The sequence below is a fragment of the Panthera onca genome, chromosome F1 (assembly GCF_046562875.1).
Source record: "Panthera onca isolate mPanOnc1 chromosome F1, mPanOnc1 haplotype 2, whole genome shotgun sequence".
NCBI classification, from domain to species: domain Eukaryota; kingdom Metazoa; phylum Chordata; class Mammalia; order Carnivora; family Felidae; genus Panthera; species Panthera onca.
Window position 1 is genome coordinate 44,998,120 of NC_138355.1, and position 24,435 is coordinate 45,022,554.

The window sequence follows — 24,435 nt, forward strand, 5'->3', positions numbered from 1 at the left end:
TGGGACTGTGACCTGAGCCAAAATCAAGAGTCAAACGCTCAACCCAGGCACCCCAACCATTTGGCTTCTTTATCTTTTGACTTTCTCATACTTTCTCATTCTTTTTTTTTCTTCTCATTCTTAATTAATTTGCTGTGAGTCTTTATAATTTAGGAAATCAATCTCTCTTCCATACCTTTTTTCTAATATTATATCAGTGAAGAAGACTTACCAACAACTGTAGTTAACGTCTCTGTGTCAAATTGCCACCAGAGAAAGAGGGCCAGTAGGAGATATATATTAATAGATTTATTACAAGGAATTGGCTTTTGCAGTTGTGAGGGCTGGCTAGAAAAGTCTGAAATCCATAAGGTAGGTCATCAGAGAGGCCACGCTGGAACTCTCCGGCAAGCCAAGGCTTTAATTCACAGGTGGAATTTCTTCCAAGCTTTGCTCTGAAGAGATTTCAACTGATGGAATCAGGCCCAGCCAGACAATCTAGGTAATCTCTTTTACTTAAAGTTAACTGATTATGAACTGAAGACACATCTACAAAATACCTTCACAGTAATACCTAATGTAGTATTTGAGTGAATAACTGGGGGTTATCCTAGCCAAGTTGGCATGTAACATACCACTTTTCTTCAAAATCACTTTTCTTCAAACAGTAGCTTCCAGAGGCCTTGGTGTTCTTGAAGATATCAAATATGAAAAGATATATGCCTCCATATGTCTCCTATTTTGCCAAACTAATGTTGGTTTCCTGGCCCATTTGTTTACTAATGAAACTTACGTTTGAATTAAGTGTGTTTTTTCAGTGATTCCTTTGGTTTCGTTTTAATGGCAAAATATAAAGCTGCTCTAACTTGAATAGAGCCTGCTTTTTTTTCAGGTTGGAAGGCTTAGAATTATTTTTTTTACAGTAATTTAGTTTCTTTTCCCATAAGCCATGATCTTGGACTCTGCTAGTTAATTTTCATTTCCTCTCTGAGCTCTCTTTGTGTCCAGACTCAGTTCTTTATTTGGGTGAAAAAATATTCTTTTATACTTTTATTGATTACATATGTGCCCGTTTTTCTGCATTCTTTGAGATTTCTATCTTTCAAAGGTTGGTTCTGCCTTTCGTCTTTCATGTTCTTTTAAAATATATTTATATTTTTTCTTTCCTAATACATTTCTCTAAATTACTTTGCATTTCACTGTTGCTACTCTACCCTGCTGAGTCCATTTTGGTTTTTAGTGTTTTACAGAATGATCTCACTTGGTAGTGTGATAATCCTGACAAGGTGTTGCATAGCAAATACATACAAGGATCCTCTAGACTAGACGTTCCCTTGCATTTATCTTCTTTAGGGATTAGCTTTCACCTCCTCCCTAATGTATTTTTGTGGTTTCTTATGGTTTATCCATTTCATTGATTGGGTTAACTACGAGCTAATATAGTATTGTTATTTCTACAGGCCCTGTATTACTTTTCTACGTATTTCCGCTGCCTTGAGTTTAATTCCTTAAATCTTACTGTTGATGCTGATGTTTCTCCTTATTTCAATGATTCGTTTTTTAGAAATTTGGAGAGCAGGGGAGGCTTGGAGTCTGGGGCACAGTTACTCTTTGCCATCTTTCAGGAAGTCCTGAGGTATGTACTTTTAATTGATCTTGTTAGTTTACTTGGTTTTGCTTTTGTTTTTGTTTTTAATATTATGACAGAGTGTTTGTAATAGAAGGTCAAGAATCAGGAGAATTCTAGGGGCACCCGGGTGGCTCAGTCGGTTAAGCATCTGACTCTTGATTTCAGCTCAGGTTATGATTTCATGGTTTGTGAGTTTGAGCCCCACGTGAGTTGAGCCTGCTTGGGATTCTCTCTCTCTCTCTCTCTCTCTCTCTCTCTTTCTGTGTGTGTGTGTGTGTGTGTGTCTCAGAAACAAATAAACTAAAAAAAAAAAAAAAAAAGAAGAAGAAGAAGAAGAATCAGAAAAATTCTATTTCAATCCTAGCTATTTTCCTAAATACCCTGTGTAACTTTGGCTAAAGTCCCTTCATTTTTATGGGCTTTAATCTCTCCATCTACAAAGTATGGGAAAGAAAACTGTCCTTACCTTTTAGGAATGCCAAGAAAAATCTAAAAGTTTATGAGAAAGTCAAGAAAATTCAGGGCTTTTAGCCAAAAATAGTCTGAGGATCAGGCATTGGCAGTGGGAATGGAAGGGCAGGAACTTAGAAGTGAAGGAAACAGGGGCACCTGGCTAGCTCAGTCAGGAGAGCATGAGACTCTTGATCTCAGGGTAGTAAGTTTGAACCCCACATTGGATGTAGAGAGTACTTAAAAATAAAATCTTTAAAAAAACACACACACAATATATCTATAACCCAGCTTGTCACTTCTTAACATTTGTTGCTTCAGATTTTTTTTTTCTTTTAGAGAGGGAGTGAGCACAAGCTGGGGAGAGGGCCCGAGTGAGATGGAGAGAGAGAGAAAGAGAGAGAACCTCAAGCAGGCTCCACACTCAGCGTGCAGAGCCCAACACAGGGCTCTATCCCACAAACCTGGGGTCATAACCTGAGCCAAAATCAAGGGCCAGATGCCCAACCAACTAAGCCACCCAGGCACCCCTCAGAATTTTTATTTGAGAAGTTGAACATTACATATATAGTTGAATCCACTTTGTACCCTTTATGATAAAATCTCTTTCTCTTTCTTCCCAGTGGTGTTCATTATGTTAATGTATATCATTTTTGTGTGTTTTTTATATTTACTGTATAATATAATATATGCTAGTGTTTTGCCTGTTTTTAAACTTTATATTATTATTATAATATATATTATAGAATATTATATTATTCTGCAAATTGCCTTTCCCTTTCAAGATTATTTTTTATATTTATCCATGGTAGTATATGTAATTCTAGTAGAGTCATTTTAACCATCAAATATCTTTATAGGACCAAATATCAAATATGCCTCAGTTTCTATTTTCTAACTACCTATTGATGGACATTTAGATTGTTGCCAATTTTCAGTGTTACATTAGTGCTGTAATGAATATTCTTGATAGTTCTCCTTGTACACACATGTAAGAGTTCTCTAGACTAGAGTGTCTTTTTAATGTTTATTTATTTGAGAGAATAATGTTTGTTTATTGATTTTGAGAGAGAGAGAGAGAGAAACAGAGCAAGTGGCAGGGGCAGAGGGAGAAGGAGAGAGAGAATCCCAAGAAGGCTCTACCCTGTCAACATTGAGCCTGACACACGGCTCAATCTCATGAACTGTAAGATCATAACCTGAGCCAAAATTAAGGGTCAGAGGCTCAAATGACTGAGCCACCCATGCACCCCTAGACTAGAATATTTCTACTCAACTAGAGTTGTTGGGTCATGTGTTATGTGCATCTTAAACTTTACTAGTTATTGCCAAATCATTTTCCAAAATAGTTGTACCAATTTACCTTTCACTAGCAGTGTGTAAGTTCCTGGTTCTTCACATTCTCACCAATACTGGTTTTTGTAGACTTCAAAATGTTTTTTGGTCTGATGAATATGAGTAAAAAAACCTATTTTAATTTGCATTTCTCTTATTAGTAGAGACATTGAGTTTCTTATGTTTATTGGCTACTTGGGTTTTCTCTTCTGCAAATTGCTTGTTCATATCTTTTGCCCATTTTTCTATTAAGTTGTTTTTTACTTTCTTATTGTGGTGTCGCATTTTTTTATATATTCTAAATATTAACTCCTTGTAGGTAATATTTATTGCAGTCATATTCTCTTAGCCTGTGGCTTGTTTTTCACTTTATCTATGGTCTCTTGTTTTACAAAAGTTTTAAGTTATAATACTATCCTTTTTTTTTTTTTTTAAGTAAGCTCTAGGCCCACCATGGGACTTGAACTCATGACCCCAAGATCAAGAGTTGCATGATCTACCAGTTTTTTCCTTAACGTTTATATCCAACGTCATAAAAAAAATTCTCCAATATTCTCCTAAAAATGTTTCAATTTTGTTTTTTGCATTTAGGTCTTTGTCTAGATTTTTACTTTTTTGTTGTTGTTGTTGTTAATGTTTATATATTTTTGAGAGAGAGAGAGCACAATCTGGGGAGAAGCAGAGAGAGAAAAGGACAGAGGACCTGAAGCAGGCTCTGTGCTGACAGCAGGGAGCCTGATGCAGGGCACGAATCCACAAACCATGACATCATGACCTGAGCCAAAGTTGAACAGTTAACCACCTGAGCCACCCAGGTGCCCCTAGAGTTTTCTTTTTTGTACATGATATAAAATAGGGATCTCATAATTTTTTAAATTATGAATTACTAATTATTCTAATATTATTTTTTCAATAATCCTTTTTTTTCCTACAAAATTTGCAATGTCACCTTGATCATATTTGTATTTATCTGCACTTAGCTCTCTATTCTGGTTCACTGGCAGCCTTGACAATCCCTATACTATTACCCTGGTGTTCAATATTATGTCTTTATTATAGGTCTTTTTTTTTTTTTTTTTTTTTACATCCCCCTGACATTTATTTTATGGGTGGAAATTTTTACCATTTGACCCCTTCACTCATTTTGCCCATTCCTCCACCCCCTCCTCTGGCAACCACCTATTGGTCCTGGTAGAGTAAGTCTTACCTTGTTTTTTTTACAACTATCCTGGCTATTGTTGGCCCTTTAATCTTTTTTTTTTTTTTTTAATATTTTATTTTTAAGTAATCTCTACACTCAATATGGGGCTCTAATTCACAACCCTGAGATCAAGAGTTGCACGTTCCAGGGACTGAGCTAGCCAGGTGCCTGGCCCTTTCATCTTTCATGCAAAGTATAGGTTCTACAAAATAAGTCTACTAGGATTGTGCATGGAGTTTGATTGAATTTTGAGATTAATTGGGGCCTAACTTCCTATCTTATTAGCTTTTTAAAAAAATTATTTTTAATGTTTACTTATTTTTTAGGAGAGACAGAGCATGAGCGGGGAGAGACAGAGAGAGAGACACAGAATCTGAAGCAGGCTCTAGATTCTGAGTTGTCAGCACAGAGGCCAGCGTGAGACTTGAATCCATAAACTGTGAGATCATGACCTGAGCTGAAGTAGGATGCTTAACCAACTCAGCTACCCAGGCACCTCTCTTACTAACTTTTTAATGTTGAACATAGTATATTTTTATTTAGTTAGTTTTATTTTATGTCTTAATGTAAAGTTTTAGAATTTTATGTTAGGGTTTTAAATAATAATTTTTTCCTGTAGTTTTTTGTTTTTGTTTTCCTAGCCTGATAATAGAAACAAGTACAGTAGCAGAGAACACAGGAATGAATACTTAAAAGGCTCTGAAGAGTAAGGGAGGAAATGTTTGGAAGGACTGTCCAGTTGTGCATTGATTCTGATGACAGCTTTGTACTGTGTCGATGGTAGCTAAGGTAGAACTATATTCCTCCTCGTATCCTTCCCTGTATGCTTCCTAGTTAGAATTGTCACAAGAGAGATTTGCATGAGATTTTGAAGGTAAGAGTAAAGTAGTAGCCAATTTTGTGCTCTAAAGGTCAGCGTAGGGCAGGTGCAGTTACGTAGGTTACATGTTGTCAGTTGTCTGCTGGTTCATTTTGTTGGTTTGGGGCAGGAGCCATATCCCACTGGATCTTCTCCTTCATCTTCTTCAAATTCTGGGCCATGTTCATGTCCTCTATGCTGAGGAACACCAACCTACCATATAGATCCCCTATTGCATTTAGAGTAGAAGAAGTGAGAAAGAGACACACACAGCTCATTTGTCCTCATGGGTTCCACTTTGTTCTCTGTCTCTCCCACATTGTATCTATCTTCCTTTTGCAGCTGCTGGCCTTGCTGACTTCAGGGCCAATGCCAGATGTAGAAGCAACAGACTTACACAGACTGCTTAACTAGCTCCCATGATTGCAAAAGACCCGATCCCCATAATAAATCCTTTACTCTATTTTACTCATAGTGGTCTGCTTCCTTGATCAAATCCTAATTGATACAATTCACATTTTCCTAAAGGTCCTAGAGCAAACACTGGAAAAATAGAATAAAGAAAATGGGAGTTGTATATGGCCTCTGAGGGAATGAGAGAATATCAGAGAATTCAGGGACAAGACACTAGTCTTCAGTGAAATGCATAAACATTGATGCTATGGAGACTGCAATCGTTGGTGTCAGTGGAAAGGAGTCTGAGACATACTTCCATAGTGCTGCACAAATCCAAAATCTGGGAATGCAGGATCTATTTCTAATTAACTTTGTTTTCTGTTGTTGGTGATTTGTTTTAGAAGCCCCTTAGTATAATCCTGACACAGTATGCATTCAGCAAACGTTTGTGGAATGAATTGAAATTAGACTACTTGACATTAGACTAATTGAAATTAGACTTGAGCATCTTATAAGACTCATCTTTGCTGAAATACTATTAATTAGGCCAAAGAGAAATATTATTGCCCTGTCTTTGAGAAGAAAATGGGTACCTAAAGAGGTGGTACAATATTGTCTCTTTTCATGGAGAAGTATGAACTGGATGACAGAATCCTTGAATTTTGGAAATGGAGCCCTCTCATTTTCCAAATAAGTTCAAGAGAAGTTCGTTGACTTGTCAGTGGCAAAGTCTGTTTCAGAATCATGTTCATAGGAATCTCAGTCCTTTGCCCTATTTACTAAACTACAACCTCTTCCCTGCAAAACAGTCGAGTGAATTTCTTTATTGTGGATTTCAAAAGTTAAATCCAAGTACTGATAAGATCAATTTCAACTTGGCGAGAGATCACTGAAGTCCCAGGCCTTATCTCATTCAACATTTTATTCAACAAGTTGGATAAAGACCCATGAGAAATAATTTTGAAATTTTCAAGTGACATAAACTGAAAGTAGTACCTATAACCTACTATATTGGTTTGGAGAGTTAGGATTTCAAAATTCTAATTAATAGGCTAAAAGATAAAAATTTACAGGAATAATCAGAAAGTCCAGTATATACATTAAAATATATAGTTAGTACAGGAAGGGAAAAATTTGGTTTGGTACAAAGTCATGAGAAAAAGGCCTGAAATTTTGTAGGAGTTAGTGAATAAGCAAAGGAGCTTTTTAAAAAAAAAATGTTTATTGGGGCGCCTGGGTGGCTCTGTCGGTTAAGCGGCCGACTTCGACTCAGGTCATGATCTCGCGGTCCGTGAGTTCGAGCCCCGCGTCGGGCTCTGTGCTGACAGCTCAGAGCCTGGAGCCTGTTTCAGATTCTGTGTCTCCCTCTCTCTCTGACCCTCCCCTGTTCATGCTCTGTCTCTCTCTGTCTCAAAAATAAATAAACGTTAAAAAAAAAAAATTTAAAAAAAAATGTTTATTGCAGTCTTTGGATACAAGCAAATGGAGGAAGCACGATGGGTCGTAGATGAAGCCATGAGGACAATTTGGAGCAAGTCCTAAGACAAAACTTTAAGCTGTGGTGTCTAAATCTTTTCTTAGAAATCAAGAGAAGCCAGTGCATAGCTTGTGGGTATCCCTGCTAGACTGGACTTTCTTACTCTTGATTATTCCACCTCCTCATCATGTGCCTGTAGCACTCTGCTCTTCCCTGTATAAAGAGACTGCAGACCACCTTTCCCCCCCTGCTCACCTAAATCCATCCTTCATTCAAATCTAGCTCCAGCCCGATTCACTTCTCAACATAATTCATGGTGAGCTTTCCCCTGCTCTGAAATTCTCTTTTAGCCTGCTGCTTTTATTTCATGATGATTATGGGAACAATATTGGTGGCAGTGCTGATAAATAGCATTGGCCACATAAGAATTATCTGAGTATAATAAAACTTTGGGGAGAGATGGCTCATTTTGAAGACGATATAAATGCTAATTGTAAAAGCTAAAGAATGATGTAGTTTGGAAAAATACCTATTCTATTTTTGCTTTGAAATTTGGCACTTTTTTTTCAATTTACTAGTTTTTAGGATTATTTTTATTTTTTTTTAAGTTTATTTATTTATTTTGAGAAAGAGAGAGAGAGCATGAACCGAGGAGGGGCAGAGAGAGTGGGAGAGAGAGAATCCCAAGCAGGCTCCGCACTGTCAGTCCAGAGCCAGACGTGGGGCTCGATCTCACAAACCGCGATATCATGACCTGACCTGAACAAGAGTCAGATGCTCAACCAACTGAGCCACCCAGGCGCCCCTGAAGTTTGAATTTTTCAAAAAATTGTAAAATTATCTTAGAGCAAAGAGGGGCAACATAGAAATTAAGTCCCTGGGTGTTAAGTGACTTTGCTCAAAGTCACTAAAGGAGAGACGAATTTGATCCCCAGTGTACTGGGGCCTGCACTGTGTCTATCAGAATAGGCTCTTAGGAGTTTACATTGTGAGAAATAGAAGTCAACTATGCCTGATTTATTTGATCAACAAGTCTATTTAATGTATATTTATTGAGTGCTTACTCTGTGCTGGACAGTCTTCTAGGCCTTGGGGATACAGCAGCAAATAAACAAATTCCCTGTAGTAGGGGAGATAGACAATAAACAAACTCACAAATATATTGTATTTTGGATGCTAAAGAAGGAAAATAAAGAGGACTGAGTCAGATGTTAGAGAAGAGAAATGAAGAGGAAAGGAGTGCTTAGACAGGATGGGGTTAAGGCAGCCCGTTTAATAAAGTAACATTTGTGGAGGCCTGACTGGAGTGACGAAGCAAGTCAGATGGGCGTCTTGGGGAAGAGCGTTCCGAGAGTGTGCTCAGCATCTAGAAGACGAGCAGGGAGGCTAGTGTGGCCAGAGGAGAACAAGTGAGGAAGTGATAGGAAATGAGATTAGAAAGGCAGCAAACAAGGGGCCAATCCTATAGACCTCCATAAGTATTTTGGATTCTGAGTAAGATGAGAATCTCTGGGATGGTTCTGAGCAGAAGTGACAGGATCTGACTTACAGTTTTTAAAGAGCACTGGCACCTGGGTGGCTCAGTCAGTTAAGCGTCTGACTTTGGCTCAGGGCATAATCTCTTGGTTTGTGAGTTCAAGCCCCACATCGGGCTCTCTGCTGTCAGCAGGGAGACTGCTTGGGATCCTCTGTCCCACTCTCTCTCTGCCCCTCCCCCGCTGGTTCTCTCTCTATGTGTCTCAAAATAAATAAATAAATAAAATTATGGGGCACCTGGGTGGCTCAGTTGGTTGAGCATCTGACTTTGCCTAAGGTCATGATCTCATGGTTTGTGAGTTCGAGCCCCACATTGGGCTCACTGCTGTCAGCACAGAGCCTGCTTAGGATCCTCTGGCCCCCTGTCTCTCTACTCCTCCCTTACTCACACTCTCTCTGTCTAAAATAAATAAACATTTTTAAAAAAGAATTATCTCCACAATCATTGATAATGAAATATATGACAAAAATTATTTTAAAAAACAAAAACAAAAAACCACTGACTACTGTGTAAAGACATGAAGGACTGCATGGGAACAAAGGTGAAACTAGGGAGATAAGTTAAGAGACTCTTGCAGTGGGGCCCCTGGGTGGCTCAGTCAGTTGGGGGTCCGACTCTTGGTTTTGGGGCAGGTCATGATCTCGTGGTTCATGGGTTCAAGCTGAGCAGGACTCTGTCTCTCTCCCTCTCTGCCCCTCCCTCACGCATGCTCTCTCTCTCTCTCTCTCTCTCTCTCTCTCTCTCTCAAAAGAAATAAACTTAAAACAAAAAAGAGGCTATTGCAGTAATCTAGTGAGGGGTCATGGTGAGTACCACCAGTGAGTACCAGTGGAGGAGAAGGCCACTTTCAGAATTTCCTCATGGATTAGATATAGGGTTACAAAAAAGACTCAGAGAGTCTCCAAAGTTTGGGCCTGAACAACCAGAAGGAGTTGGATATTCATGGGCCCTCCTGGTAACTCAAGCTCTAAAAATGGACATAAATGAAGAGGAGGAAGAGAGCCATAACCACTGTCAAAATCCTACTCCAGAGCCAGTCTGATGAAGCCTTTGTCACTGCCAGCACTGGACACTGCACGCTACCCCTGGCCTAGATATTGCTGTTGCTAGAATAAATTCTGCTTCCTTGCTTCAGTCTCTGCATTACTATTGCCTGAGCCAACATTCCAGGTGGGCACAACCGATTGACCAAGTTCAGATCATATGCCTGCTCCCTAACTACAAGAGGTGCTGGGAAAGGAAGTGTATGCTCCTTCTACTTTTTTCCCCCTCCTTCTACTTTTAAAGTGGGATACTAGCCCTGCTTTTTACTTAAGTTCGAACGGTAGGGGATTCCTCAAAGACAAGAAGACCGTTCAGATGGGGGGGTAACCACAAAATCAAGGAATATACGTGACAGTCTGTCAGAGCGGTCACTGTAGAAATGTGTTGGACTGCTGATACAGAAAGCCACTGTAACTCGTTTAAAAGCTCATTGTTTAAGGGAATTTTAAACAAACAATCTGAGAGAATTTCATTCATAACTGGGAAAGCACTTCAAAGTATTCAACAGGAAGATGAACGTTGCATTATCACTCAATGGCACAGAGCATCGGTAACAGACTTCCTTTGGCTCTGCCCACTTCTCTCACCCCAGCCCTGCAAGGCTGGGATTCTTACAGAAGTGAGGCTTTCTTTCAAGGCACCCAGACCCTATCTGTGAACTACTTATCTGTTTTAATCATTGCAGCATCAGGGAAAAGTAAGGCCTAACCTTCTGAGGGTTACCGAGGGAACCAAATGTATTTCAAATCAAAGGGTGATACCAAAGTCAGGCATTACTGAGCAGTGGTCTAAAGTTTTTTGACTTGCTATAAGAATGTCCATAAAACCCCACAAGTAGGGGTGCCTAAGTGGCTCAGTTGGTTAAGCATCCAACTCTTGATTTCAGCTCAGGTCACACGATCTTGTGGTTCGTAGGATTGAGCCCCGCAGCAGGCTCTGTGCTGACAGTGCGATGCCTGCTTGGGATTCTCTCTCTCCCTCTCTCTCTGCCTCTGGCCCCCTGCCCCCCGCATGCACACGTGTGTGCACACACACACACACACACGCACTCTCCCTCTCTCTCTCTCTCAAAATAAATAAACTTAAAAAAAACCCACAAACAATCCATGAAATTGTTAAAGGCCTTGAAAAACAAAGTTTGAAAACCACTGGGCAATGCAGAGAATAACAGATGGAGTGTTTAAAGACCTGCATGGGGTTAACTACTTCTCTATAAGCTTTACTTTCTGTAAGCCGTAGTCTCCTCTAAAATGGAAAAAAACCAGCCATCTCACAGTGTTATTATGAGGATTAAATAAGAGAATATATATAAAACCTAGCTGACTGGCAAAGCGTCCTATGATGTTAGAATAACTTACTTCTCACAGGCACATGGGACCAAGAATTTTAAACCTAGAACACTTAGGTCCTGCATCTATATGCCTGAGAAACTTCTGCCATCTGGAAGATTTAAAGGCCCAGAGACGTTCACCGCGCCTTGCCCCAAGAATGTTAAAACAATAGTGATAGAACCAGGTTCCTGGCCTTTCCTGTCCCTATCACTTTAAACACATCACCTGAGCTCTGGCTTACCTTACTGCCTTGATTTGTTTTGTTACTGTGAACTGATGGCCACCAAAGTTCAGGTGTTAATTTATGCATCCCGCAGTTGTCTCCAGGCTCCACTCAGGGATGGCTTACTTGTTCTCTCTGCATCTGGCCAACCCAGGTGCTGCTTTCCATCTTCCCCTATTTGGTTCCAGAGCCGCCTCCTCAGAGACTTTCTCCCACAACCCTGGGGAAAAGCTGTCTGGCTGGACGATTCCACTTCACCAGCCTTGGTCCCTCCTGGCGTAGGAGCCATTCTGTGGTTTGTGATTGAGTTCCACTGGGAGACAGTCCTCTGGGTGGCTGCTTTTGTTTAAGATGCATGAACTTAACAGCCCACGAGTGGCTTTGAAGGCTTTTCCAAACTTCTCTTCTGTGGGTCAGGTAGGGAACATTTTCCAAACTTCCAGGGTACTTCCTACCTTTGAGAAATAGTCTCCCAGATCTGGCCACAACTAGAAAGATGAAACCAACAGGGCATCTGAGCTGTGTTAGAGCTGGGGGCAAAGGAAGAGTTAAGGGGACTTAGGCATTGTGTGTTCACCACGAGAAGAGTAGGGGAAGATGAGAACATACTGAGTGTATGGGGGGGGCAGTGGATAAGGTTGCAGGGCGCAGGGTCTGCGTTTTGGTATTGAACATGAAAAACATTCTTAAGTTAAAATATATAATAGGGGTGCCTGGGTGGCTCAGTCTTGATTTCAGCTCAGGTCACGATCTCATGGTTCATGAGTTTGAGCCTCACATAGGGGCTGCACACTGACAATGCAGAGTCGACTTGGGATTCTTTCTCTCTCCCTCTTTCCGCTCCTCTCCTGCTCAAGCTCACAGCTTCTCTCTCAAAATAAATAAATAAACTTTAAAAATATATATTATATATACATAATATAAGTATGTATATTATAAATATTTGTGAAATGACTTCTTATTTGTAAATCATTGGTTTGGAACCCTTGTGCTTCTGAGCATGTGAAATAGGGAAAAGAGATGAAGGCAGGTCTCTTCCCTTATTGCATTTTTTTTTAAGTTTTTTTTTTTTTTTTTTTTTTTTTTTTTAACGTTTATTTATTATTGAGAGGCAGAGCACGAGCAGGGGAGTGGCAGAGAGGGGAGAGACACAGAATCCGAAGCAGGCTCCAGGCTCCGAGCTGTCAGCACCGAGCTCGACGCGGGGCTCGAACTCACGAACCGTGAGATCATGACCCGAGCCGAAGCCGGACACCCAACCAGCTGAGCCACCCAGGCACCCCACACTTGTTGCATTTTAAAAACATACCCAGAAAACCTTTTGGAAGGGAATGGATGCCTTTCAATCCCTAAACTTGGTGACTCACGGAATCCCTTTTTAGAGGAGCTAGAGGAAGAGCCCGGAGCTGTGAACGTTTTGCATTAGATCTTAATTAGATCTTTGCATTAGATCATCTGTGTAATATGTTTTTTATTTTTAAAATAATGTGTTAGGGAGCCCCTGGGTGGCTCAGTCAGTGAAGCGTCCGACTAAGGGTTTCGGCTCAGGTCCTGATCTCCCACTTTGTGGGTTCGAGCCCCACATCAGGCTGTGTGCTGGCAGTGCAGAGCCTACTTGGGATTCTCTCTCTCTCCCTTTCTCTCTGCCCCTCCCCTGCTCACTCTCTCTCAAAACAAACAAACAAACAAACAAACTGAAAAAAAAAGAACGTTAAAACAATAAATAAATAAAAATAAAAATCACATGCTAGAGCCCCTGGCTGGCTCAGTCAGAAGAGCATCCAGCTCTTGATCTCGGGGTCATGAGTTCCAACCCCACGCTGGGTGTGGAGATTACTAAAAAATAATAATAATAAACTTCACAAAAAAAATCGCGTGTTCCTAGGTTCCACGGTATGAGATCAGAGCCCGTGTCTGTCTTTTGTGACATTAAAACTTGAGATAGGTGTACTTGAGAAGATCCAACCTGCAGTACCAGAAAACTAAAACCAAAACAATAGCGACATAGGACTAAGATGTTTTCATGAAAAACTAGCAGATGGTAGAGTTGAGAATGAAGGAGAACTTGACAAAAAACAGTTCAGAGTTTGGTGTCCAGGAGGAATGTTCCGTAGGAGGTGTGCTAAAGAGAGGGAATAGGATGTTTGAATAAAATTAATTCTTTACACTCTCTAGACTATGGCTTGTGCGAAAGGGAGCCTCTTGACGGGGAGAGGTCAACGGCTTTCACAGCCCTGGCAGGATGAGTAACAACAGTTAGGTAAGCAGTTTTCTTCCACTTTGGCAAATCAGAGCAGTACCGGATTTGTGCGGTACTAGTGGGCTTGTAAGATGCTAACTTTCCGGAGGTGGTTGTTGCCATGCGCCCCATACCTGGGATCAGGCTACTTTGAAGGTTAATTGTCATGTCACTGATCTGCAGCTGAAAGAGGGCCCTTGCAGATCTGGGAAAAGAGATACCATCAACACCGGTTTCTGCAGAGCCCTGAGCACAGCACGTCAAGCAGGAGAGGAAGGCAAGTAGAGGGGGCTGCTGCAGGAAGTTTGCCCACCGTGAGCAGCTGGGAGATGGTGTTTTTATAGCTGGCGAACCTACATCTTTGTGTAGAACAGGGAGCGTAAGATTGATACCAGTTATTCAAACTGCAAACCATGCTGGAGACAAAAGCAGGACCTCAGTTGTCCTGGATTAAGACTTTACGAGGTGAACCCCCCCTGAACTTTGCCCATAACAAGGGGAAAGTCCTTGGGATCTGACCCGCTTTGGAACTAACAGAAACTTCTTCTGGACACTCCCTTTTGCCTTTCCACTCCTTTGAACAATTTATTTTATTTATGGATCATATGTAATAACAAGAATAAACAAAAATTATTTATGAAACACCAGCAATATGTACAATGTTATGCTAGGCCTTGTAGGGGATGCAAAGAAAATTATGAAATGTACACTTTCATAAGTCTTAATGCTTTCCAAAATGCTTTCAGATCCTTGCATGATTTCACCCTTATAACATTATTCTGCTTAGCCTTTCCAGGAAGCTTTCTCCCATTAACTTTACTTTGCTATTTTTATTCGAATACCTATATGTATCAGTTTTTGAAGTTGCATGCATTTGTACTTGTCTTTTTAAAAAATGTTTATTTAAGAAAAAAATATTTTTAACGTTTTTTTTTATTTTTTGAGAGACAGAGAGAGACAGAGCATGAGCAGGGGAGGTTGCAGAAAGAGAGGGAATCACAGAATCCGAAGCAGGCTCCAAGCTCTGAGCTGTCAGCACAGAGGCCGATGCGGGGCTCAAACTCACTAGCGGTGAGATCATGACCTAAGCTGAAGTCGGATGCTTGACTGACTGAGCCAAGCAGGCGCCCCTAATGTTTATTTATTTTTGAGAGAGAGCACAAGCAGGGGAGGAGCAGAGAGAGAGGGAGACAGGATTCCCAAGCGGGCTCTTCTCTGACAGCAGAGAGCCCGATGTGGGGTTCAAACTCATCATCTGTGAGATCATGACCTGAGCTGAAGTTGGATGCCCAACCAACTGAGCCACCCAGACGTCCCTGTACTTGTCTATTTTTGATATATATCTAGAGGTGTACCCCTTATATTAGACTGTTTCTCAGAGCAGTCACTTTCATTTTACCAATTGCTCTAAAATTTCCCGGAGGGTTCAAACTCTGTTTCATCCAAAAGATTGTAGAGACAGAACTTTGTTTTTATTCACTTCAAAAAAATTTACATATAATAAAATTCACTTTTGGGAGTGCATATGTGTCTGTGAGTTTTGACACATGCGTAGTTATGTAAACACCGCCACCATTAAGATTATAGAAGTTTCATCTGCCCCTTCCCACAAATTCCTTCCTGCCGCCCTTTTGTGGTCCATCTGCCCTCTACCCCCACCCTCTCCCAGGCCCTGACAACCACCGATCTGTCTTATATCTCTATAACTTTGTCTTTTCCAGAATGTCATATAAGTGGAATCATACATATGTAGCCTTTCACATGTGACTTCTTTCACTTACCACAATGCACTTGAGATCCGTCCATGTTGTTGCATGTGTTGTAGTGTTTATTGCTGAGTGGTGTTCCATTCCATAGAGGTACCATAGTTTGTTTATCCTTCCACCCACCGAAGGACATTCGGGCTGTTTCCAGTTTTTAGTTCTTATGAATAAAGCCACCAAAAACATTTATGTACAAGTTCTTGTGTGAATATAGATTTTCATCTCTCTTGGATAATTACCTACGAGGGAGGTTGCTGGATCATATGGTAACTGTATGTTCAACTTTAAAAGAAGCTGTCTGTGAACCTAAAACTGCTGTAAAAATATAGTCTTTAATAAGAAAACAAAACAAAACAAAACAAAACTGTCAAATTGTTTTCCAAAGTGGTTGCTCCATTTTGCATTCCCACTGGCATTGTGTGAGAATTCCATTTGCTATGCATCTGTGCCAACACTTAATATTGCCAGATTTTTTATTATAGCCATTCTTTTTTTTTTTAATGTTTATTTACTTATTTATATAATTTATGTATTTTTTAATTTATGTCCAAGTTAGTTAGCATATAGTTCAACAATGATTTCAGGAGTATATTCCCCCCTCCCACAACCCCTCCAGCAACCCTCTGTTTGTTCTCTGTATTTAAGAGTCTCTTATGTTTCATCCCCCTCCCTGTTCTTGTGTAATTTTTGCTTCGCTTCCCTTGTGTTCATCTGTTTAGTACCTTAAATTCCTCATAAGAGTGTAGTCATATGATATTTGTCTGTCTCTGACTGACTGATTTTGCATAGCATAATACCCTCCAGTTCCATCCACAGAGTTGCAAATGGCAAGATTTCATTCTTTTTGATTGCCGAGTAATACTCCATTGTATGTATATACCACATCTTCTTTATCCATTCATCCGTCGATGGACATTTGAGCTCTTTCCATACTTTGGCTGTTGTCAGTAGAGCTGCTATAAACATTGGGGTGCATGTGCTCCTTTGAAGCAGCACTCCTGTATCCCTTGGATAAATCCTAGTAGTGCAATTGCTGGGTCATAGGGTAGTTCTAGTTTTAATTTTTTGAGGAAACTCCATACTGTTTTCCAGAGTGGCTTCACCAGTTTGCATTCCCACCAGCAGTGCAAAAGAGATCCTCTTTCTCCACATCCTTGCCAACATCTGTGGTTGTCTGAGTTGATAATGTTAGCCATTCTGACAGGTGTGAGGTGGTATCTCATTGTGGTTTTGATTTGTATTTCTTTGATGATGAGTGATGTTGGGCATTTGTTCATGTGTTGGTTGGCCATCTGGATGTCTTTGGAGAAGTGTATATTCATGTCTTTTTCCCATTTCTTCACTGGATTATTTGTTTTCTGGGTGTTGACTTTGATAAAGTCTTGATAGATATAAATCTAGATAGATATAGATATAAATTTTGATAGATTTTGGATACTAACCCTTTATCTGATGTCATTTGCAAATGTCTTCTTCCATTCCGTTGGTTGCCTTTTAGTTTTGCTGATTGTTTCCTTTGCTGTGCAGAAGCTTTTTATTTTGATGAGGCCCCAGTAGTTCATTTTTGCTTTTGTTTCCCTTGCCTCCAGAGATGTGTTGAGTAAGAAGTTGCTGCAGCCGAGGTCAAAGAGGTTTTTGTTTGCTTTATCTAGGATTTTGATGGCTTCTTGTCTTACGTTTAGGTGTTTCATCCATTGTGAGTTTATTTTTATGTATGGTATAAGAAAGTGGTCCAGGTTCATTCTTCTGCATGTCGCTGTCCAGTTTTCCCAGCACCATTTGCTGAAGAGACTGTCTTCATTCCATTGGACATTCTTTCCTGCTTTGTCAAAGATTCACTGGTCATACGTCTGTGGGTCCATTTCTGGGTTCTGTCTTCTGTACCATTGATCTGAATTTCTGTTTTTGTGGCAGTACCATACTGTCTTGATGATTACAGCTTTGTAATACAGCTTGAAGTCCGGGACGGTGATGCTTCCTGCTTTGGTTTTCTTTTTCAGGATTGCTTTGACTATTCGGAGTCTTTTCTGGTTCCATACAAAGTTTAGGATTGTTTGTTCTAGCTCTGTGAAGACTGCTGGTGTTGTTTTGATAGGGATTGCTATTTTAGCCATTCTAATGGATGTGTAGTGATTTCTCACTGTGGTTTGAATTTGCTCCTGATAGCTGGTGTTGATGGTCTTTTCTCATGCTTATTTGTCACCTGAATATTTTCCCTTGTGAAGTATCTCTTCAAATCTTTTGCCCATTTCCTTTATTTTTTGTAAGTTTATTTATTTATTTTGAGAGAGAGAGAGAGAGAGAGAGAGAGAGAGAGAGAGGTGGGGGAGGGGCAGAGAGAGAGGGAGAGAGAGAAAGAATCCCAGCAGGCTCTGCACTGTCAGCACAGAGCCCAGTGTGGGGCTAGAACTCACGAACCATGAGATCATGACCTGAGCCGAAACCAAGAGTCAGACACTCAACCGACTGAGCCATCCAGGAGCCCCTCTTTTGCCCATTTTCTTAATTGGGTTATTAGCTATTTTATTGTTGAGTTTTGAGAGTTCTTCATATATTATGGGTATTAGCCCTTTGTCAGATATACATCTTTTTAGACACAAGAAAAACCTCAGACAGGCTGAAATGACAAAGGTGATTTATTGGCTCACATAATTACAAGATCCAGAGGTATAATGTGCAGTCTTTGGGGTTGGTGAAATTCATTTTCTCACTGTCTTCCCATATCTCCACTCTTCATCCTTCTGTGCTAGCCGTATCGAGGACATAGCTTTTCTCATAACGTCAGCGTTGCCGCAGTTAATTCCAAGCCTCGCCCATAAACTATATTGTCCAGAAAAACAGCTGCCTTCCAATACACCTTTAAAATGACAGATCTTCTCTTACAACAACTGTTGGAAATCTCCCCATTGGTGTGAAATGGGCCAGATGCCTATTGCAAAGCAACCTCAATGGCCAGGGGAATGCCACAAGCTGACTGGGTTAAGCCATGATGAGGGGACACCGTGCTTTGAGGTTTCTAGCATCTTTTGATCCCTCTTCCCTTGTGGGTTGTTTTTTGGGGGGTTTTTGTTTTTGTTTCTGTTTTTTCTGCTGGCACTATGAGTCCCCCCTCACTGGAGTGTAGGAGCTGGCTTCAGTCTGTCTCCGTGACTCTTGTAGCTAAGGCACAGGCCTGAAAGTAGGCTCACCAATCAGATATTCCTGTGTGAGATTTTTGATGAGGAAAGAACAAGATGAAGAAGCAAGGGACAGGCAGGATCACGCTTTCTTACCAGAGTGGCGGCCGAGTCCCAACCATTGATTTGTTAAGTAAGTTTGGGCCCTACTGAAGTCATCCCCTGTAAAATTAAGTCAATATGGTCCTTGACACATATCACTACAAAACTATGACCTCTATTTCTACCCCCATTTATTTTAAGCTCCTGGATATGTAAGGATTATCTCTTCGTGCTGTGTCTGGTAGCTCTTCTTCCAGGGAAGGCAGTGGAGCCTGTGGGTGAGGGACTTCCATAGCTCTCCATTTTGAGTACTTTACATAGGAGTTATCGTTTTACACAGGAAAGTGTAAAACCCTGAAGGCAGTGCCCTGAAGGCAGAGGTTTGAGAGGAAAGATGATGATGAGTTTGAGGTGCCTTTGAGATATCCTGTCAGTTAGGCAGTTGGATTTATGAATTTAGGTGCTCAGGAGATATAGAGCCACAGGCAAATTGTACACATAAAAAGGTAGAGGCTGGGAGTTCCTGGGCCCTTTTCGTGGCTCGCTTCATATATACCTTATGGGAGTGCATATTGAGTTTTATTTTATTTATTTTCAAATAGGCTCCATGCCCAACATGGGGCTTGAACTCATGACCCTGAGATCAAGAGTCATATGCTCTATGGACTGAGCCAGCCAAGGTGCCCCCATAATGAGTTTCAATAGACGGGCCTCTTGGTTACAAGAGACAGAAACCCAACTTAACTGGCTTGGATAAAACCAGGAATTTATTGGAAGGATATTGGTATAATTCTCCTGGTCAAGGAAGAATTGATGAACCAAACTGTAAGAAGGGCAAAAATGCAGTTGGGCTGAAGGAATAACTGAAAGGACTTCATGTCAATAACACTTATCCTTTCTTCCCTTTCCCCTGTGTTCTCTTAGTGCATACTGACCTCTTCCCTATGGAAGAGGAAGCAATGAAACTCAATTGTAAAGAGACACACACAATTGCTGGGTGATGCTATACTCCACAGCTTGAAGTGCAGGTAACCAGGGAGACTGACTTTTTACAGTCCCAGTTCAGAAATCACAGGCAAGGAATTCTTGGCCTGACCTGGCCTGGGACAGTTGACTCTGGTGCTGGTAGTAGAGTGGTGGTGGTCTTGTATGCCCATGGCAGAATAAAACCTAAACCGTTTTTACCATGAAATTGGTCTGGCCATTGTGACTGAGATCCAAAATAACAATGGGTTAAACAAGATAGGAATTAATTTCTCTCATGTAATTACCCAGATATGAATACAGTATTGAAAATATATGTAACAAGACTGCTATGGTTCAAACCAAGGGTCAGTCTAGATTTTGTGAGGCTGAATACACATTTTGGAATCCTCTTTAAGGAAAATAATACCAAGTTTCCAGTATAAAAATTAGGTACAAAAACATTTGTTAAGTGTGAGAAAATAAATTACGATAAATTATTGGAGCTTTGGAGTTTCAGATCCCTTTCTTCTGAGATCTCTTTAGCCAATTCATCAGAAATGCTTCCTCATTTCAATCTGTTCCCCTCTCCATCTAGAACACTCCACAACTCCCAACAACTGTCAGGTGAGGTGCCCTGAAGCTTCAGTTTTATTGGTTTCATGATACATCTGCCTCTGTGCTGAGGCAAAAAATTCTATACCTATGTAAATGAAGAAGAGGGGCACCTGGCTGACTCAGTCAGTAGAGCATGTGACTCTTGATCTCAGGGTCATGAGTTCAAGCCCACATTGGGCATGGGGGTACTTTAAATAAATAAATAAATAAATAAATAAATAAATAAATAAATAAATAAAACATTTAAATCAAGAAAAGAATTGATATCCCACTAACAGTCTCTCCCAGTAGCTCATTATGCATAACTCCAAAGGGTATTATTAGGATTTAAGGGTAAGGGCTTGAGAAGAATTATGTCAGGTTAATATTCAGAAGAAACTTTTTAATGGAGTCAATGGATATAATGAACAGCATTAAAATACGTGGAATTCTTTGCCCCTGGAGGGGATTGGGCTGTTAACCATTCTTGGGGATGTCTTAATGAGGATTTAAACACCAGATTGGGCAGGGCTTTTTTTAGATTAGATGAACTTTAAGATAGTATAGTGAAATGCAAATGGATGAACTTCAAAGCAAAAAAGTTCTGGGTGTGTGGCCAAATTCTACCTCTAGCTCGTTGGATGATAATGGGCAAGTGGTTTAATCTCTCTGAACTTTGATTTCTAAAGTGTATAAAATGGGGTAGCAAAACGTAGTCTCTGTTTTCTGTAAGCATTAAATGTGAGTGAATTTTGAACATCCAGACAGGTACATAATAACAGATCTCAATATAAATTATTTTCCTCTCTCTTGCTCCTTTCCAGTACTGAGCTTCTCTGATTCTATGCAGGATCTGAGCTTTATCTTGAAATATAAATGGGATTTAGATGAGCACATTAGAAGGTGGGCATTCTAAACAGAAGGACTTCCATAAGGTGATGCACTGATTCCTAGTTTTTGGCTTGTCTAACATCCCTTCCCCCTTTTGAAGGACTGCTCCCTTCTAACAATAGTACATATAATTTGGAGACAATTTATAATTCACAAAACAATCCTTTTATCACCCAATTTCTCCATTCTTGTGGTCATAATTCTTCACATATTGAATGGCAGAAGTAAATCCTCAGTTTCTTTTAAAAAGGGCAGGTAGGTCTATTTACTGAGCCCTTACATATCTAAGAATACTTTTGTCTTCCCTCAGAAACATTCATTTGGTTGGTTATAAAATACTGTTTTGCAAATATGTTTAATGTCTGGCTTAATAGAAGCTCATACATTTCTGCATTCAGTCTGTCTTAATCTGTTGTTTTAGTTGGAATACATGAAGGAAATCTGGCTTCATACCGATATGTAATTGTAAAAGGGAAAAGTATTTGGGGGAGTATTTTAATAATCTTTTCAGATAATTCTGGATATTCTTCTTTGATACCAGAATTCAGCAAATAGTAGTTTCCTAAAGATTAATTGCAATGTGGAACTCAAAACGTATCAGTGAATATTCATACTCTGTTAAATTAGAATCTATTGATCTATCTTTTTACTTTGAATGGATTTTTTACCCAGGCATAATTTTGTATCATCATGCATTTGATCATTTGAAAATTATTGACTCACTGAGTTATGCCCGTCTTCCAAATGTTAACATATATTGCTAATCAATATTTTTAAAAATCACTTTCATTCACATTACCACTGATCTTATCAGAAAAATCTTTAAGTATTAGGTACCTGAGTAGCAAATGCAACTTTTGTAATATTTTAATTTTCATTTGAAATCTCAAAAAAAAAAATTTTTTTTTTTTTTTGAGAGAGAAAGAGCTCAGGGGGAAGGGGCAGAGAGAGAGGGAGAAAATCTTTTTTTTTTTATTTATTTTTTATTTTTTTAATTATTTTTGAGACAGAGAGAGACAGAGCATGAACAGGGGAGGGGCAGAGAGAGAGGGAGACACAGAATCTGAAGCAGGCTCTAGGCTCTGACTCAAGAATCACAAGAGCATGACCTGAGCCTGAGTTGAACCCTCAACCAAGCCACCCAGGTGCCCCTTATATTTATTTCTGAGAGAGAAAGAGAGAGGCACAGAGAGAGGGGGACAGAGGATCCAAACCGGACTCTGTGCTGACAGCAGAGAGCCCGATGTAGGGCTCAATCTCATGAACCATGAGATCATGACCTGAGCTGAAGTTGGACACTTAGCCCACTGAGTCACCCAGACGGCCTGTGAGAGAGAGAGTGAGAAAGAGAGAGAGGGAGAGAATCTTAAGCAGGCTCCATGCCCAGTGGGGAGCCCAATATGGGGCTGGATCTCACAAGCTGGACATCATGACATTTGCTGAAATCAAGAGTCAGACAGACGTTCAACCAGCTGAGCCGCCCAGACACCCTTCAAATGTTCTTAATGGCAACAGATGTTGTCAATTGTTTTCTTTGAAGAAATAAGGTCATTTTGTTCATTTTCAAGAAAATTTCTGCCAGTACCTAAGTCTCGATAACAATGGATTGTCTATCAGTCCTTCTTTCAAGTAAAAATGGTGGTGCATGAGAAAAGTAGCTAGTTCAGCCTGTGACCCAATTCCACAAATGCATTTCCTCAAGACAACCATCATACTTCACGAAACAGCAGAAGTGCAATATGTATACTTCCTATTTGCTGCACAGAATATTAAAAAAATGTACACTTAAGATTCAAGATTTAGTAAAATTAGTATTTTTTATTGTTTCATCAAGGACACTTGGGAGTGGTGGTGAAGAACATAATTACTACTACAGTTGGTACCAAGGCACTAATTTGTCCTAAGCTGGCAGCAGTCTTACCCGCTTTTGCTTTTGCATCAACAGTGCAAATATTAACAAAGTGAAAAGGACAAATAATGTCTTAGTATTATTACAAAAATAGCTTTGATCTTATAGATACCCTGAAAAGATTTCTAAAACCCCAAGGAGTCCAAGGACTACACTTTGAAAATATCTGTTTAGTACATGCTTTTTGCTGACCTATGGCTATGTCAGATAATTTCCCCCTAAAAATTCTGTAGCTATTGTTCCATTATATTTAGTATTCCAGAAAAAATCAAAATCAAACATAATTATTTTTCTTTATAGCTAACCTATTTATTCTCTTTAGGTTGTAGCAATTTTTTTTTTGTAATTAAAAAAATTTTTGCCAGAGCATGTCTATATAGATCTATTTGTTCATTTTCATTCAACATGCTCCTCTTTAATCTTAATACTTAGGTTTTTTTCTAGCTCTAAAACCTTTCAATTTTAACTTCTTTTTCATTTTTCCTCCCTTAGGAGCAGCAGTAATTCTTTTTTTTTTTTCTTCTTTTTTTTAAAAGATTTTATTTTAAGTAATCTCTACACCCATCATGGAGCTCAAACTCACAACCCCAAGATCAAAAGTTGCCCACCCCACCAACTGAGCCAGCCAGGCACCCCAGGAACAACAATAATTCTTGCTTCAAATCTGTCCTTTGTCAGGGTGACTGGCTAGCTCAGTCTGTAGACCATATGACTCTTGATCCTGGGGTCATGACGTCGTTATTGTTTTGTTTTTGTTTTTTACAAATGTTTATTTTTAAGAAAGAGGGAGTGTAAGTGGAGGAGGGGCAGAGAGAGAGGGAGAGAGAAGATCCAAAGCAAGGTCCCTGCCATCAGTGCAGGGCCTGATGTGAGGCTCAAACTCAGGAACCGTGAGATTATGACCTGAGCCAAAGTCAGATGCTTAACTGACTGAGCCACTCAGCTGTCCCACCAAGGTCATCAGTTAAAGCCCCATGTTGGGTACAGTGCATACTAAAAATCAGTCAATATATCTATTCTTTGTCCTCTATTGCTGTCATCTTTTCTTTTATTATTTGACCCTTTCTCCTTTTCCTCCACATTTTAGGGAACTTTCTCATATTTGTTCTCTACACCGTTTATTCCATTGTCTATAATACTGAGTTCTTTGCATCTTTTTTGTTGTATATTAAAGTGTGGATTTCCTGTAGTTCTCTCATATCTTACCCAACTCTCTTTTCATCTCTCTTGTGGCTTTTGTGTTTCATGCACTGTCCTTTCATCTCCTTTGTTTCCTCTTTATGACTTTTTGTTCCTTTTTTGTAGAGAACATGGCTTTTTTTTTTAATGTTTATTCATTTTTGAGAGAGAGACAGAGCATGAGCAGGGGGAGGGGCAGAGAGATGGAGTCACA

General features: G+C 39.9%; 1 protein-coding gene across 11 annotated transcripts in view; it reads left to right on the forward strand.

Annotated features, from left to right (window-relative positions):
* The window catches only part of SNRPE (small nuclear ribonucleoprotein polypeptide E), a 132,894-nt gene that overhangs the window by 46,142 nt on the left and 62,317 nt on the right, over positions 1-24,435 (forward strand). For 8 of the 11 annotated variants that reach the window (XM_078441271.2, XM_078441272.2, XM_078441275.2 and 5 more), the window contains one exon: positions 1,544-1,615. In XM_078441271.2, coding sequence (XP_078297397.1) covers positions 1,544-1,615 — 72 coding nt within the window. Of the gene's footprint in view, positions 1-1,543; positions 1,616-4,921; positions 5,923-24,435 lie in introns of those variants that run through there. The other 3 variants (XM_081791914.1, XM_081791916.1, XR_014136441.1) reach the window with 2 other exon arrangements.